This window comes from Etheostoma spectabile, chromosome 15 (assembly GCF_008692095.1).
Source record: "Etheostoma spectabile isolate EspeVRDwgs_2016 chromosome 15, UIUC_Espe_1.0, whole genome shotgun sequence".
Lineage (NCBI taxonomy): Eukaryota > Metazoa > Chordata > Actinopteri > Perciformes > Percidae > Etheostoma > Etheostoma spectabile.
The window spans coordinates 26,190,526-26,203,978 of NC_045747.1; the positions used below are offsets into that span (position 1 = coordinate 26,190,526).

General features: G+C 39.7%; 1 protein-coding gene across 1 annotated transcript in view; it reads left to right on the top strand.

Annotated features, from left to right (window-relative positions):
* il16 (interleukin 16) overlaps nt 1-13,453 on the top strand; it is a 56,590-nt gene that overhangs the window by 24,646 nt on the left and 18,491 nt on the right. Inside the window, exons 13-18 of the mRNA XM_032536537.1 lie at nt 2,585-2,702; nt 3,532-3,664; nt 5,254-5,341; nt 6,833-7,056; nt 7,182-7,319; nt 9,090-9,242. Coding sequence (XP_032392428.1) covers nt 2,585-2,702; nt 3,532-3,664; nt 5,254-5,341; nt 6,833-7,056; nt 7,182-7,319; nt 9,090-9,242 — 854 coding nt within the window. The remainder of the gene's footprint in view (nt 1-2,584; nt 2,703-3,531; nt 3,665-5,253; nt 5,342-6,832; nt 7,057-7,181; nt 7,320-9,089; nt 9,243-13,453) is intronic.

Sequence of the window (13,453 nt, forward strand, 5' to 3'; positions counted from 1 at the left end):
ACCCGTTTTCAGTTTTTTATCACAAAAGTGGGCTTTCGCAAGAAGCTGAAAATGTCATTAGAATGAAAAAAAACCATCAGAATTTCAAATAACTTTGGAAAAAACATTAAAAAAAGCACCTGCAAACTTGAAAAATTGACAAAAAATGTCAGAAAAAGCGATAATAATGTGTCATGGTTGGATGGGAAGACGACACAAGGGTTAAGCAAACAGTGGTGGAATGTAAGACCAATGTAAGTACAAAAGACTTTGTAAACGTACTTAAGTACAATTGTCACATATCTGTACTTTTACTTAAGTAGAATCAATAGTGCATACTTTTGACTTTCACTTTGTTACATTTTGCAGCAATTATCTACACTTTCTACTCCACTACATTTCTACAATGTTCCGTTACATTTTCGTTACATTTTAGGATCAGCTTTTCCCCCCCCTGCCAAAATGTTTTCCTGACCGGCACACATTCACAGTTCGCAGGGAAGCCTTCAGCAGCGGCTCCTGCACCGGCGACAGTTCATCCTGCTCCCGGTACCGCTCACGATATTACATATTACGAATTCCAGTACGGCCACACCAAGACCCGCCCTTCAATATAATTCATTGGCCAGGCGCGTACCGCTCCCGGTACTACCGCTGCTCCCCTTACTGCTGCTGCTCCCGATACTCACCTTGGTAATCGGAAGCAGCAGCAGTTACAGAAGCAGTACTACAGTCATACATCCCTAGATAAATGTGTGCGGCATTCACTGTTCCGTAGGAAACAATGCAACGCCGAGCTTCATGCAGATCACCTAGATCATACTCAAAAACTCACCAAAATTGACGGTCACATTCAGGCTGGTAAACATTTATGTATTTTAAGGGTTTCAGGTAAAGGCGCACAAAAATGGCTTGCTAGCGCCCCCTAAAATGTTAAAGAAATTGAGCCCCTGCACTACGTTTAACATACACTTTAACGAAACTTTGTACACACATGAAGCATGTCAAGACGTACAAACGTCATTGAAGCCAAAACCTAAGCCCAACAGGAAACTGCCATTTTGAATTGAAATTTCAAAATTAGTTTGATTTTGGTCATTTCCAAGTCGTACTTTTATGAACTCATCCTAGAGATTTCATCTGATCGACTTCAATTTTGGTCTGTGTCTTCTTAAGACCTTAGAGATGACTAGTTAGTAAAAGAAAAACTTCACAGGGCATGGCCATTGCGGGGCGGCCATTTTGTGCGTTTCGCCATTGAAACAGGAATTGGGTGTAATTTGAGTGTACATTGTCCAGTTGGCTTTTCCAACTTTTCACTTATTACACTACACTTATGTGACAAACATCATCTAATTCACTGTACATGAAAGTTATAATGTGTGGTCTACGTGTGATACTGAGCCAGCCCCTATACTTTAACCACGGCCATGTACTTACGCATGATTCAAAATGGTGGTACTTGGTGTCTTCATTAATTCATAAGTGTGTTTTGGGCAAAACATGCAATAAACCAATTAGAGTGTCATCTCTCATTCTCTTTAAAAGCCAGGTGCGTTTGTACCTTGGCACATTGATATTATGATGGCGGATTTGCACCATAATATTTTTCTTTTTAATCTTCTGCATGTGTGTGTGCTGCTGTGCTAGCCTGTGTGTGTGTACCAAGCATAGTGTGCGTGCGCTATGCACAAGCCTAGGCGCATTTTACCAATGTGCTGTTAAAATAACAATGAAATGCTGCGGTTTTGACTTTAGACCAGGTTTTTGTTGGTCAATGGCGTGATCACTTTCTGCTACCGCAAGATAGCAATACACCAAGAATTCACCTGAACACATCTCCCTGGTCACATCTCCCTGTAAGACCAGCACGCCCATGGGCGCAAAGATGGGCCCAGGTGCATTTGATATTTAAACAACGTGGCCGCGGGACGGGAAATTAACAACTGCGTCGGTCTTTGCAGTGCACTGCGCCGGGTGCTACATAGGGCCCTTTATCTTTATATAATGAAAAGTCAACAGAGATATTTAACAGGGGAAACACCAGAGCTGTTCATAAGGGGTAGTCAGGCCGCCCGGGTAACCCAGTTGGTAGAGCACGCACCCATATTAAGAAGTTTATTCCTTGACCCAGAGACCCAGAGGCCCAGGGTTCAAATCCGATCCGCAAGTGTTCCTTTCATGTCTTCCCCCTCTCTTTCCCCTTTCATGTCTGTCCTGGTGAATAAAAACGGAAATGCCAAAAAAAAAACATTAAAAATAAAAAGGGGCACTCACTGTTGTCCTCTATTAGATAGATAGATAACAACCTTATGTCACTGGGACATCTGATTGGTTATTCACCCGTCACCCACATTCTTCATCTTCAAACTTTAGACTCACAGTCAATTATGCAGGCTTTCTTCTGTAAATTTGTTTCCTAGCCATTAACCAGTCTTTACAAAGGTGGTTATGGGGCCTCACCTTGCACTCCCCACCACAAGTAAACTGACACACACAGGTAGCCTGTGTGTAGAATCTTTAGAAATCTAACAGCCACCTTTAATGATAGACAGCATATAAATCTTATCCTAATAAACCTTTACATGCGTGTGTGATTTCCCAGAGGCCGGTGTTGGTCTGGGTATTGGACTGTGCTGTGTTCCATCTGGTGACGGCTGCCCTGGGATCTACATCCACACCCTCTCTCCCGGGTCAGTCGCACACATGGACGGCAGACTGCGGTGAGGATCACTAACTACAGGGCTGCATACATGGTTGGAAAGATGCCTACTGTACTAAAATGCAGCAGTACAGTAAGGTATAGCAGGCATTTAGCATTAATTTTTTTGACTAGGTTTTTGTGAAGAAAGACAATTTAGTCAGTTGCCAAAACAGCAGATAGTGTTAGGTTCTGCATGTAACAGGATGAGAGGTTAAAAGGCCAGAGTACCATATTTTACAATCAATATTGTGTTATGTAATGCACCTTATCTTTAAGAGGGATTTAGAAAAACGTCTAACTATATATACAGTGTGTGTATATATATAGTGCATATTGAAAATGTATATCAATCAAAAAAGGTAGGTATTTTATAGGTATATCAAATTACATTTACTGTTTGTCAGCCATAGAAAATGTTATTGGCTTTGAATCTTGCTAGCAAAGCGTTAGCTTTCTGGCTCGTAGCTGTCTAAGCTGAGCGGACTATAAATAGCTCCCGTTGCTAAGCGTGGCAAGTCAAATCTAAGGTCTGTCCTATTTACTGGAACAATGAACAATGTGTGCATTGCCTAAGAACCCTATGGGATGGGAAAGAGAGTTAATTTTTGGAAAAGGTTTAGATTTAGTAACCATAGTATAAACTGGTTACTGCCATTTGAAACCTCGTCAGGCATTAACCCTTTCATATGCCTGTATCCCTATATTTATATAATTTGCCTAACAGACCCCTATTCCTCAGGTTATTACTATTCATACTCTTTCTCAAACATATGTTTCTTTCCTCTGTGTTCTTTCTTTATTTCTATCTTTCCATCACCATTTCCTGAACTTGTCCTTCCTACCTTTAGTTGTGGGGATGAGATCATGGAGATCAACGACACTGTGGTTTACAACATGGCGCTGAATGACGTCTACACAGTGCTGAGCCAGTGTGCACCAGGTCCAGTCCACATCATCATCAGTCGACACCCCGACCCCAAAGTATGCAACGCCTCCCCCTCACTTACCTTAACCAGTCCAAGGCCTGGCTCAGTGTTAATACTGCAGGCCATGGACTCCCTCTGGCTTTTAACTTGGTGTTCTGGCTCCAACAAATTGGATGGAGATTCTGTGTATGTGTGTGTGTGTACACATGTACTGTTCCTCATGCTCCTTGCAAAGCTGAGATGGATTAGGCAGAACAAGATGATGAATGAATCTGTAGGGCCTCAATAACAGGCAGTCATTGGCTGTTGATGATGCCCTTGAACAAGTTATGTAACACCCATTCCCCCTGGAGCTGTTCAGTGGCCATACTTGGAGGTTTAGGGTTAACTAAAGGTAAAAAAGACTGAGTCTAAACCCATGCTAGCAGCTCTGTGAAGCTGTACTGAAGCCCAGCTGTGCTTTAATGACTCAACGACAACAAGTCCTTCAAACCAAACAACCAGGGTGTGATTTGTTGGGGGGGCAAAGGAATGCGTGGGATTTCCCCCTTTCTGGTCTATACATCCCGGCCTCCGTTGAATTATTTTTCTCCCCGGTGGGGAGAAAATGTCCCCCCCTCCCCTCAAAGAGATCAATGCTACTTCACCAATGGACCATATATAATACACCTAAAATTTAAGTATTTTAAACTAAGAAAAGTGTTGTAACGTGAACAAATCTGAGCAGCAGTTGCTGGTTGCCACAGAGCTCCAGGATGCCGGATACCAACAGTAGTTGTTTAGCCACCAGTAGGGGACTGTGAGCCAGCTACAGGCACGGCCCGATGACGGTCCTTTCAGGGGCCGTGGTAGTGGAGTTTAGTAAAAAAAAAACTGAGCATCATGTGGGGATGACAGTTAAGTCTAGTTCTAGTTTCATATATTTCATAATTTTTCATTGAATATTGAAGTTAATAAATTTGTGTTTTGGCATGGCTGGCTGAGTGGCACTATATCCATGGAATTGGAAGGGGTGCATGATCAAAAAACATCCCCGTAATTTTCACAAATTACACGCTGTACACGACCACATAGGTTGATCGTTCCTACCCTCTGAATCGACCCAAAAAAGCGTCAAAAAATGGGGTCTTGACCGGGCATCAGTGTTTGGCCAGTTAGGAGTGAGAATGTGTTGCTTCTACACTGTCTGTGGCTTTGAGGCTCCGAGTCTATTGGCTCCTACAGAAGATGTAATATCTTTAAAAATGGGTCACAAATATGTAGTTTCATCTTAAAAACAACTATAGTTTTAACAAACTTTAATCAAACAAAATGACATAGTGAATTTGCTAGCAAAGTTATTTTTTTTTTTGGCTCTGTAGTGAGTCTTCTGGGCAGCATGAGCGAGTCCAAATAAACTACAATGTGTGTGTCCATCAAGGAACATGCCATCCACTGCAACAATTTTGCCATTGATATGATTTTTATTTGGACTTTGGATACACAAACTATCCTAGTTCAAAGGATCAAGTTGTTGTTGGGTTGGTATTTTGGTAATAGGAAACGAATAGAATTATTTTTTGACATTAGACAATATGTGTTAATTGCCCTTCACACCAATACTATTAATTATCCTGACCATCATCTGAACTCTGTGTGTCTCAGGTATCAGAGCAGCAGCTGAATGATGCCATCGCTCAGGCAGTGGAAAACAGCAAACTGAGAAGGGATAAGAGCCAGTGGAGTATCGATGGTGAAATATGTATTTGTTCATTATTCATTTTCCACAGTCACATATTAGTGTTCAGGGTCATGGTTGTTTGTCTAAACTCAAGCTGTCATACACAGCTTTCTTTCATGTCCTTTTTTGCTTAACTGTGATTAAAAATTGTTTATGCTATGATCCGTTCACAAACAAATACAAGCTAAATTTTATGTTTTTTGTTTTTTTTATTAAAGTTGTACTTGATTTTGGGTCACACTTTCATAATGTTGGGGGACTCACAATAGACAGATTGTATATAAAATATATAAAATAGTAGAGGGAGTAGAGTATCCAGTAGAGGCCAAGCTATTGTGACTTTTAGTTCCAAGTAGGATCTGCGCTCCAAAATAGGTTCTTCACTTTCCATAATGTCTTTTTAATAAGACCATGCCTTGTTAATGCCCATGTCTTTTAAAACACCTCGCGTTTTAACTAAGACTTCTTTTAATGAATTTATAAATCTATCTCCAGCACCAATCCAAGGTTACCTTGATGGCATCATTAAAGTTAGTTTCTTAGACTCCTTTCAAAAGTGCAACAAAGACAAAGTACACCTGCTGTGTAAAATCAGTGGAGTGCCCCTTTAAGTTTTAAAAATATTCCCATAGGCATAAATTGTACACATTTCTTAGTGAATGTCCAGTACACATTCCATTCATATTTTAAACGTTATGGTATATACACTACTGGTCAAAAGTTTGGGTTCACTAACAAATTTTTAGATACTACTCCAATATAGACAGAATACCAGCTGATCTGAGTGGGGAGCTGATCTTTAATGCATTATCAACATTGCCCATTATCAGCAACCATTCATCCAATATTCCAAAGGCTCATTCTGTTTATTAATCTGATTTTTTAAAAAACTAACTGACATTGGAGAACCCTTTCGCAATCATGTAAGCACATACAGTAATGTAATCTGAAAACTGCTGCCCTGGTTAAAAAAAAATGCAACTGATCTCAGCTGATATTCTGTCTATAATGGAGTGCAATGGAAATTTCAAAGTGACCCCAGACTTTTGAACGGTCGTGTACATTTTTACGAGTTATTTATATGAGTTGCACAAAACATACAAGTCTATCGAGGCGCGTGTATTTAAAACTAGGCAGCACTATACAGTATAAACACCATTTAAATTCCAAATGCTCCCTGTTCCACATTCATCAAGTGTGAATTATCTTAGGATGACATGTAGTGCATGAGATGCATACCTAATTCAGAGGTGTTTTAAATCCTCCATTCACTCCCATTCTATCTCTATTTCAGCCACTGCATTAAGGTCAGTGAGTTTTCATGTGATTATAAAGTCATTCAATAATCACACCAACACTAATCCCATTAATCAACATCAATGCACAGAGCTATCACATACATTTTCTTTAGGAAATGCATCTTTTTATCATTATTTCATTAGTGTACTGTAATTTTATTATATAATTTTGAATGATTTTGATTTGAGGGTTTTTTGGCCCCAGGGCTACGCAGACTGGACCCCGGTTCTCACAGCCGGCAGAGATGTGAACGTTGTCTGGAGAGGAGTTTTAGTCAGCTGACGGTTCGCAGAGCACAGAAGGCCATGACGCGCTCCTGCAGCGACAACACCACCAGCCACCAGCACAACCACTGCCTCACCATACACAACCTCCACAAAGCACACCACAACCCGTCCGCCCGCGTCCACAGCTTGGACACTCCCAAGGTAAGCAAACCTGCGGCCGGTTGGATGAGATGGGGTAAAACGTTCACGCAAGGTTCAAAAGTTATGTCCTCTTTTGATGTGTATTAGTGTGTCTTATCTTATCTCGTCCCATTCCTGTTGTGTAGTCAATGAGAGAGACATGGTCTGACAACAGACTGTCGGTGCCAGTGTATCCTGATGAAGACTATAACATCCCGTACAACTCTGCTGCTGCCAACCTTTCCTGTCAGCAGGCCCTGGATCTGGCCCTCGGGGGTGAAAAGGTACCATAACAATCCATCCATCCATCTATTCAGTCATCCATATACATACAGTCATCCTTTGATTTATCCATTTATCCATCCAACCAACAATCTCTCATCCAGCTATTTATCTGTCATCAATACATCCATTCATCCAATTTAATTTTCAATTTCAATTTTATTTTATTTATTTATTTGTGTCATATCACAATACGAGTTATCTCAGGAAACTGTACAGATCGAGTAGGTCTAGTCCACAATAATTTACAGAGACCCAACAATTCGCCCCAAAGAACAAGCATTTGGTGCAACAGTGGCGAGGAAAAACCTTTTTTTTACAGGCAGAAATCTGTGTATCCATCCATCCATCCATACATCCATCTATCAATTTAGCCATCCATCCACCCACCCACCCATGCATCCAACCATTTATCCATCCATCATCCATCCATTCATCCTTTCATCCATCCATTTATTCATTCCTCCATCCTTCCATCCATTTATCCATTCATCCACCCATCCATTCATTCATTCATCCATCCATCCATTTATCCAGCCATCCATCCAACCATCCATCCTTGCATCCACCCATTAAATTATCTAAGTATACCTCCAACAATTTCAATTCAATTTCAATTCAATTTCAATTCAATTTAATTATAGTATCAATTCATAACAAGAGTTATCTCAAGACACTTTACAGATAGAGTAGTTCTAGACCACACTCCAGAATTTACAAGGACCCAACAGTTCTAGTAGTTTCCTACAGAGCAAGCAACAGTGCGACAGTGGCGAGGGAAAAACTTCCTTTTAGGCAGAAACCTCGGTTAGACCCAGGCTCTTGGTAGGCGGTGTCTGACGACCGGTTGGGATTAGAATGAAGAGTGGCGGTAACAGTCACAAAAAATAAATAGAAATAAAATAAATGGTAGTTTGTTTGTAGTAGTTCTCCATCCATCCATCCATTCATCCAACCTTCCATCCATCCATTTATCCATCAAACTATCCATCCACCGACACATTTATTTTTCCATCCATCCATCCTGCTAGCTGGATGTTAGTGTGGCGTTGCATTATTGATGAATGATTTATTTATTTAGTTATTCTTACATCTATTAAGTCCATGAGATGAAGCAAACTTAGTCCATCAATCTATCCTCTACAGCCATGTATCCTGTTCAGAGACATTTGGGGCTGTACCCCATCCCATTGTCCATTGGGCGTGAGACAGGGTACAGTAGGGACCAGTCTATCACAGGTCTGCTCCAGAAACAAAATACTGCATCTTGGAAGGATATGAATGACAGGAAAACTGTATTTTAAATGTTATATAAATACAGCAAAATAAGTGTAATTTATGACAGTGTAATTGTCAAAGAAAGTTTCATCTGTTATGCACAGTAAATCATTGTCCACTGGTCCTGTCTCTGTTCACTACAAAAGCTGACTTCACTGCAGTTGGCAGAAGAGAAGCATTTTTAATTTAGGGATATTATTTTATTGTGTTATTACTGTAGTGATAGCTGACCCTCTGCTCAAACAACATCTGATATTATGAATAGCTAATTATGTGTCCATGCAGCAGTAAAATAAAGTACAAATACATATACATGTTCCACTATATTCAAATGACACACGTGTTACATAATTTACAACCCATTTTTCACAAAAGGTTTCATGGATACAACCAGGTAAAGGACATCTGGCACCCATTAAGACAATACATAATCCTGTCTTAATTATAACCCTGTGTGTGTGTGTGTGTGTGTGTGTGTGCGGGTGTGTGTGTAGACTACCTGCAGGGTGCGTGCTGCTCCGCTGCAACACTGCTGGCCTCAGGATGTGACCAGTGAGGAGGGTTATAATGGAGACTCCAGTGGCTCCAGCAGAGGATCCCCAGTCAGAGATGGAGGACTGGAGTCGTCATCACACACCAGTTGCCAGGTAGCTCCATCACGCTGAACAACACAGGGAAGGCCTATTTGCTAATATTTGCTCTTGATGAATATATTTTTATAAAGCTGTTACTGTTCTATGCTTATACACAATATCTTCTATATCACAAGAGAGGAGGCCTTTTTTATCGTCCTATGGCCACACAGGCAATGGCTTTGAGGGTACCCTCTGGTAATTTGACAAAACATCTTCAATTCAATTTCAATTCAGTTCAATTTTATTTACACTGCGTTGTCTTCATCTACTAACTAGCAACTAGCCTTTTTGCTGGTGCATTGCTACATTTCTTGCCACAGACTGTTGATCAGTGGGGATTGCAACACGTTCATGAAGACATCAGGCAAAAATAGAGACAGAAAAAAGGAATAAAATATTACATTTTAAATTAAGCAAACCGAGTCTGAGGTTTAACACAACATAATGTCCCAAACCCCACCCAGAACCATATACTTTGTCAGGATCTGTCAGGTTTTTGTCAGATAGCAGAAGTGTTCTAGAAGTTTGCCATTTCTGTGCAAAGATGTGTCAGAAAGAAACAAAAGAAAATACACATCACAATCATGGATTGGAGAACTCTTAGGATGCCAACTACGAAGTGGTCCTATGTGTCATACATAATAAATACACATGAGGGCGCCAGCTGCAGCCATTACAACCTTGCACTTACTGAGAAATGCTTGTCAGACAACTCATTTGGTTTATCAAACAGTATCTAAAGTCAGTGGCCATATAAGGATGTTGAAAGTATGTCTGAGACCATAGAAGTTGTCAACTTTATCTGCATCACAGTCTGTATTTCACTTCTACCCTGAGAGACTGCTACGTTCTCAATGTACTGATTACATTAATCATGTTTCCCTCAATGTCCCAATCATGCTTCTTCTGCAAAGAGTAACACCTTCCTCTCCTTCCACCGCTGCAGTTCTTCAGCAGTATGTACAAGGCCATGCGAAAGATCCTGAGGTTACTCTTCAGGAATGTATGTGAAGTGATGTGGTTTCCAGTGTTTTGCTGGTGAAAGCATGCGCAACTCCTTTGGCTTTTTATGATTTATTAAAACGCAAAGCTGTCAACCTAGTCATAGATTTTAAGGAGAACGGGGTGATTGTTGTAATTAAAATACAGTATTTAACTGCTGTACCAGTTATAGTCTAAAATTCCTTTTAGGGGTTTATACGTTGTAACGAATGGCTTTATTAAGAGTTTTATTAAGATATTTGGACAATTTATTATGCCTTACATATTGACTCGTGGAAAGCTATCCAAGCTTGTATTAATGGCCATACTTTTAAAATGAAATGTTAACACAACAATTAGACTTAATAGGATAACCCTACAGGAACCTTGTCGGTAACACCTAATAATAACCATCATTAATAATTGGTAAATTGTTAGTTAATTAAACTTTCAGTAAATAGTTATTTAACTAGTTAATTGTTAACTCTAGACAAACAATGACGTGATGATTTATATTGTTTACTAATTATTAGCAATATTATAATTTGTTATTTCAGAGTTAGTTAAGAATAACTTAAAATAATAAGTGTATAACTTTAAATAGATAATTATTATTATTTTGGAAACATTTAACATTATATGGATGTAATTATAAAGGTGCAGTGTATGCTAATGACAATAACTAAATGATTATTAAATGGTTTGTAAAGCATCAAGTAACATTAATTTGGCCTCATTAAACACTTCTGTGATCTATAAAAGAGATGATTATGTATTTGATCACTGGTGATATCTAAATAGTGTAATATAATCATTAATTGAAACTTTATAGCCATCCAAATAATGCTTATTAACGGTTTACAAACTATTTCTTAAATGTTTACAAATCATTTGGTAAATATAAAAAACTACTTCATATAATATGTAAAGTGTTATCAACTGTTAAGATTAGTGCTGTCAAACGATTAAAATATTTAATCACAATTAATCGCATTAATGTCATAGTTAACTCGCAATTAATCGCATTCATGTCATAGTTAACTCGCAATTAATCTCACATTTTTTATCTATTCTAAATGTCCCTTGATGTCTTTTTGTCCCATTATTTTTTTTCTCTTTTAATACTCTTATCAAAATGGAAAAGTGGATCAGCTCGCTTTGTTTTTTATTGAAAACAACATTGACATGTAGCCTACTGTAGTGTTCAATTTCACACATAACATTCTCACTTGAAGCAATAATAATAAATAATCTCTCACACTGTCCGTCAATAAAAAGAAGAAAAAAGAATTCACATCAGCTGTGTGTTGGCCATCAAGTGGTATTTCAGACTGGACGTGCTGCGATGATCGCTCAGTTCACAACGACCAAACACACAGATCACTTTGGTCTTGTCAATGGAACATTTGGCAACTTTTAAAAAGTAAACTTTCCATTCAGAATCTTAATGCCAACCATTTTGGCGTCTTGCGCTCGCCATCCACTCAAAACGTAACATTCCTACTCTTTGCCTTCAAAAGCCTAAACAAGTGTGTGCGCGTGCCTGTTTTGTTTCCGGTCTAGCTAGATCCGGTGGGTGTTTTAGTTTTTCTAACGTTACTAGTTGTTGCAACAGTATGTGAAAAAACAACAAAGTTTGCTACAGCAAGCTCAAGCAAGCACATACAGCAAACATCTCCTCACTGTCTGCTAGCTGCCTGTCCCCTGAACACACTGTAAAAAAACATCCCCCACTATCTGCTAGCTGCCTGTCCCTGAACACACTGTAAAAAACATCTCCCATCTGCTAGCTGCCTGTCCCAGAACCACTGTAAAAAACATCTCCTCACTATCTGTAGCTGCCTGTCCCCAGAACACACTGTAAAAACATTCCCACTATCTGCTAGCGCCTGTCCCGAACACACTGTAAAAAACATCTCCTCACTATCTGCTAGCTGCCTGTCCCCAGAACACACTGTAAAAAACATCTCCTCACTATCTGCTAGTGCTGGTCCCCCGAACACACTGTAAAAAACATCTCCTCATTATCTGCTAGCTGCCTGTCCCCTGAACACACTCTAAAAACATCTCCTCACTATCTGCTAGCTGCCTGTCCCCAGAACACACTCTAAAAACATCTCCTCATTATCTGCTAGCTGCCTGTCCCCTGAACACACTGTAAAAAACATTTCCACACTATCTGCTAGCTGCTTGTCCCCTGAACACACTGTAACAAATAAAACGCGGCCTCTGTAGACAGCCCAGGGGCCCACCTGCACCACGAAGCATACACAGACAGTGTTCCAGCGTTCCAGCCAATAACTGACAAGAAGAATTTGAGGGTGGGGGGGTTAGTTTGAAAATACTTCAAACTTCAACACTAAGTAACGTCACCCAACATCGCTTAGAGCACCTTTAACTGACAGCACTAGTTAAAATACCCCAAATTATAGCATTACTAATAATCAGTAAACATTATTGATTATCATTTATATATAAAATTAATGTAAAATTAATGTAAAATTAATATAAATTAATATAAAATTAATGAAGTTCAATTAACTGGGAATTAACCATCTATAAATGATGGTTATTATAAAGTGTCACCCAAGGGTTCTTACAATTACCTATTTCTACAATCTGTGCTAGATTTAGTATAGAAAAAGGCATAGCAATAGACACTTAAGTGGAATAGGCAGTTTTAAACAAATGTGTTTGGAGTTGTGATTTGAAATGGGGAAATGAAATAATGTTTGTAAGTTGGGGTGGTAATGGATTCCAGTGACAGGGAGCAGAGCGGCTGAATGCTCTGCCCCCCATGGTTTGAGTTGGGGCAGTAATGGCCTAAAGGTTAAAGAAGCAAGCTTGTGACCGGGTTCAATCCCCAGACCGACAGGATAAAATCTGGGTGGGGAAAGTGAAAGAGCAGTACTTGCCCCCACCCACTGAGGTGCCCTTCAGCAAGGCCCTTAACCTCCAACCGCTCCAGTGGAGCTGCTCAGTGGCCAGCATGTCAGACTGTGGTTGTACTGGGCAGCTTCCAGGAATGAATGTGGAACTGTGTGAATGTGACAGGTCGTCATTGCAAATTAAAAAAAATTCTCAGTTGACTTAGCTGGATAAATGAAAACTGTCCATTTACATTTACTTGACTGCAGTGAACCTTGGCCTTACATTGTTACACAATTGTGCAATACGATTGCCATTTAAATTGAGAAAGTGCACACATACTTTTGGCCATATATAGTTAGAGAGTGTATGTG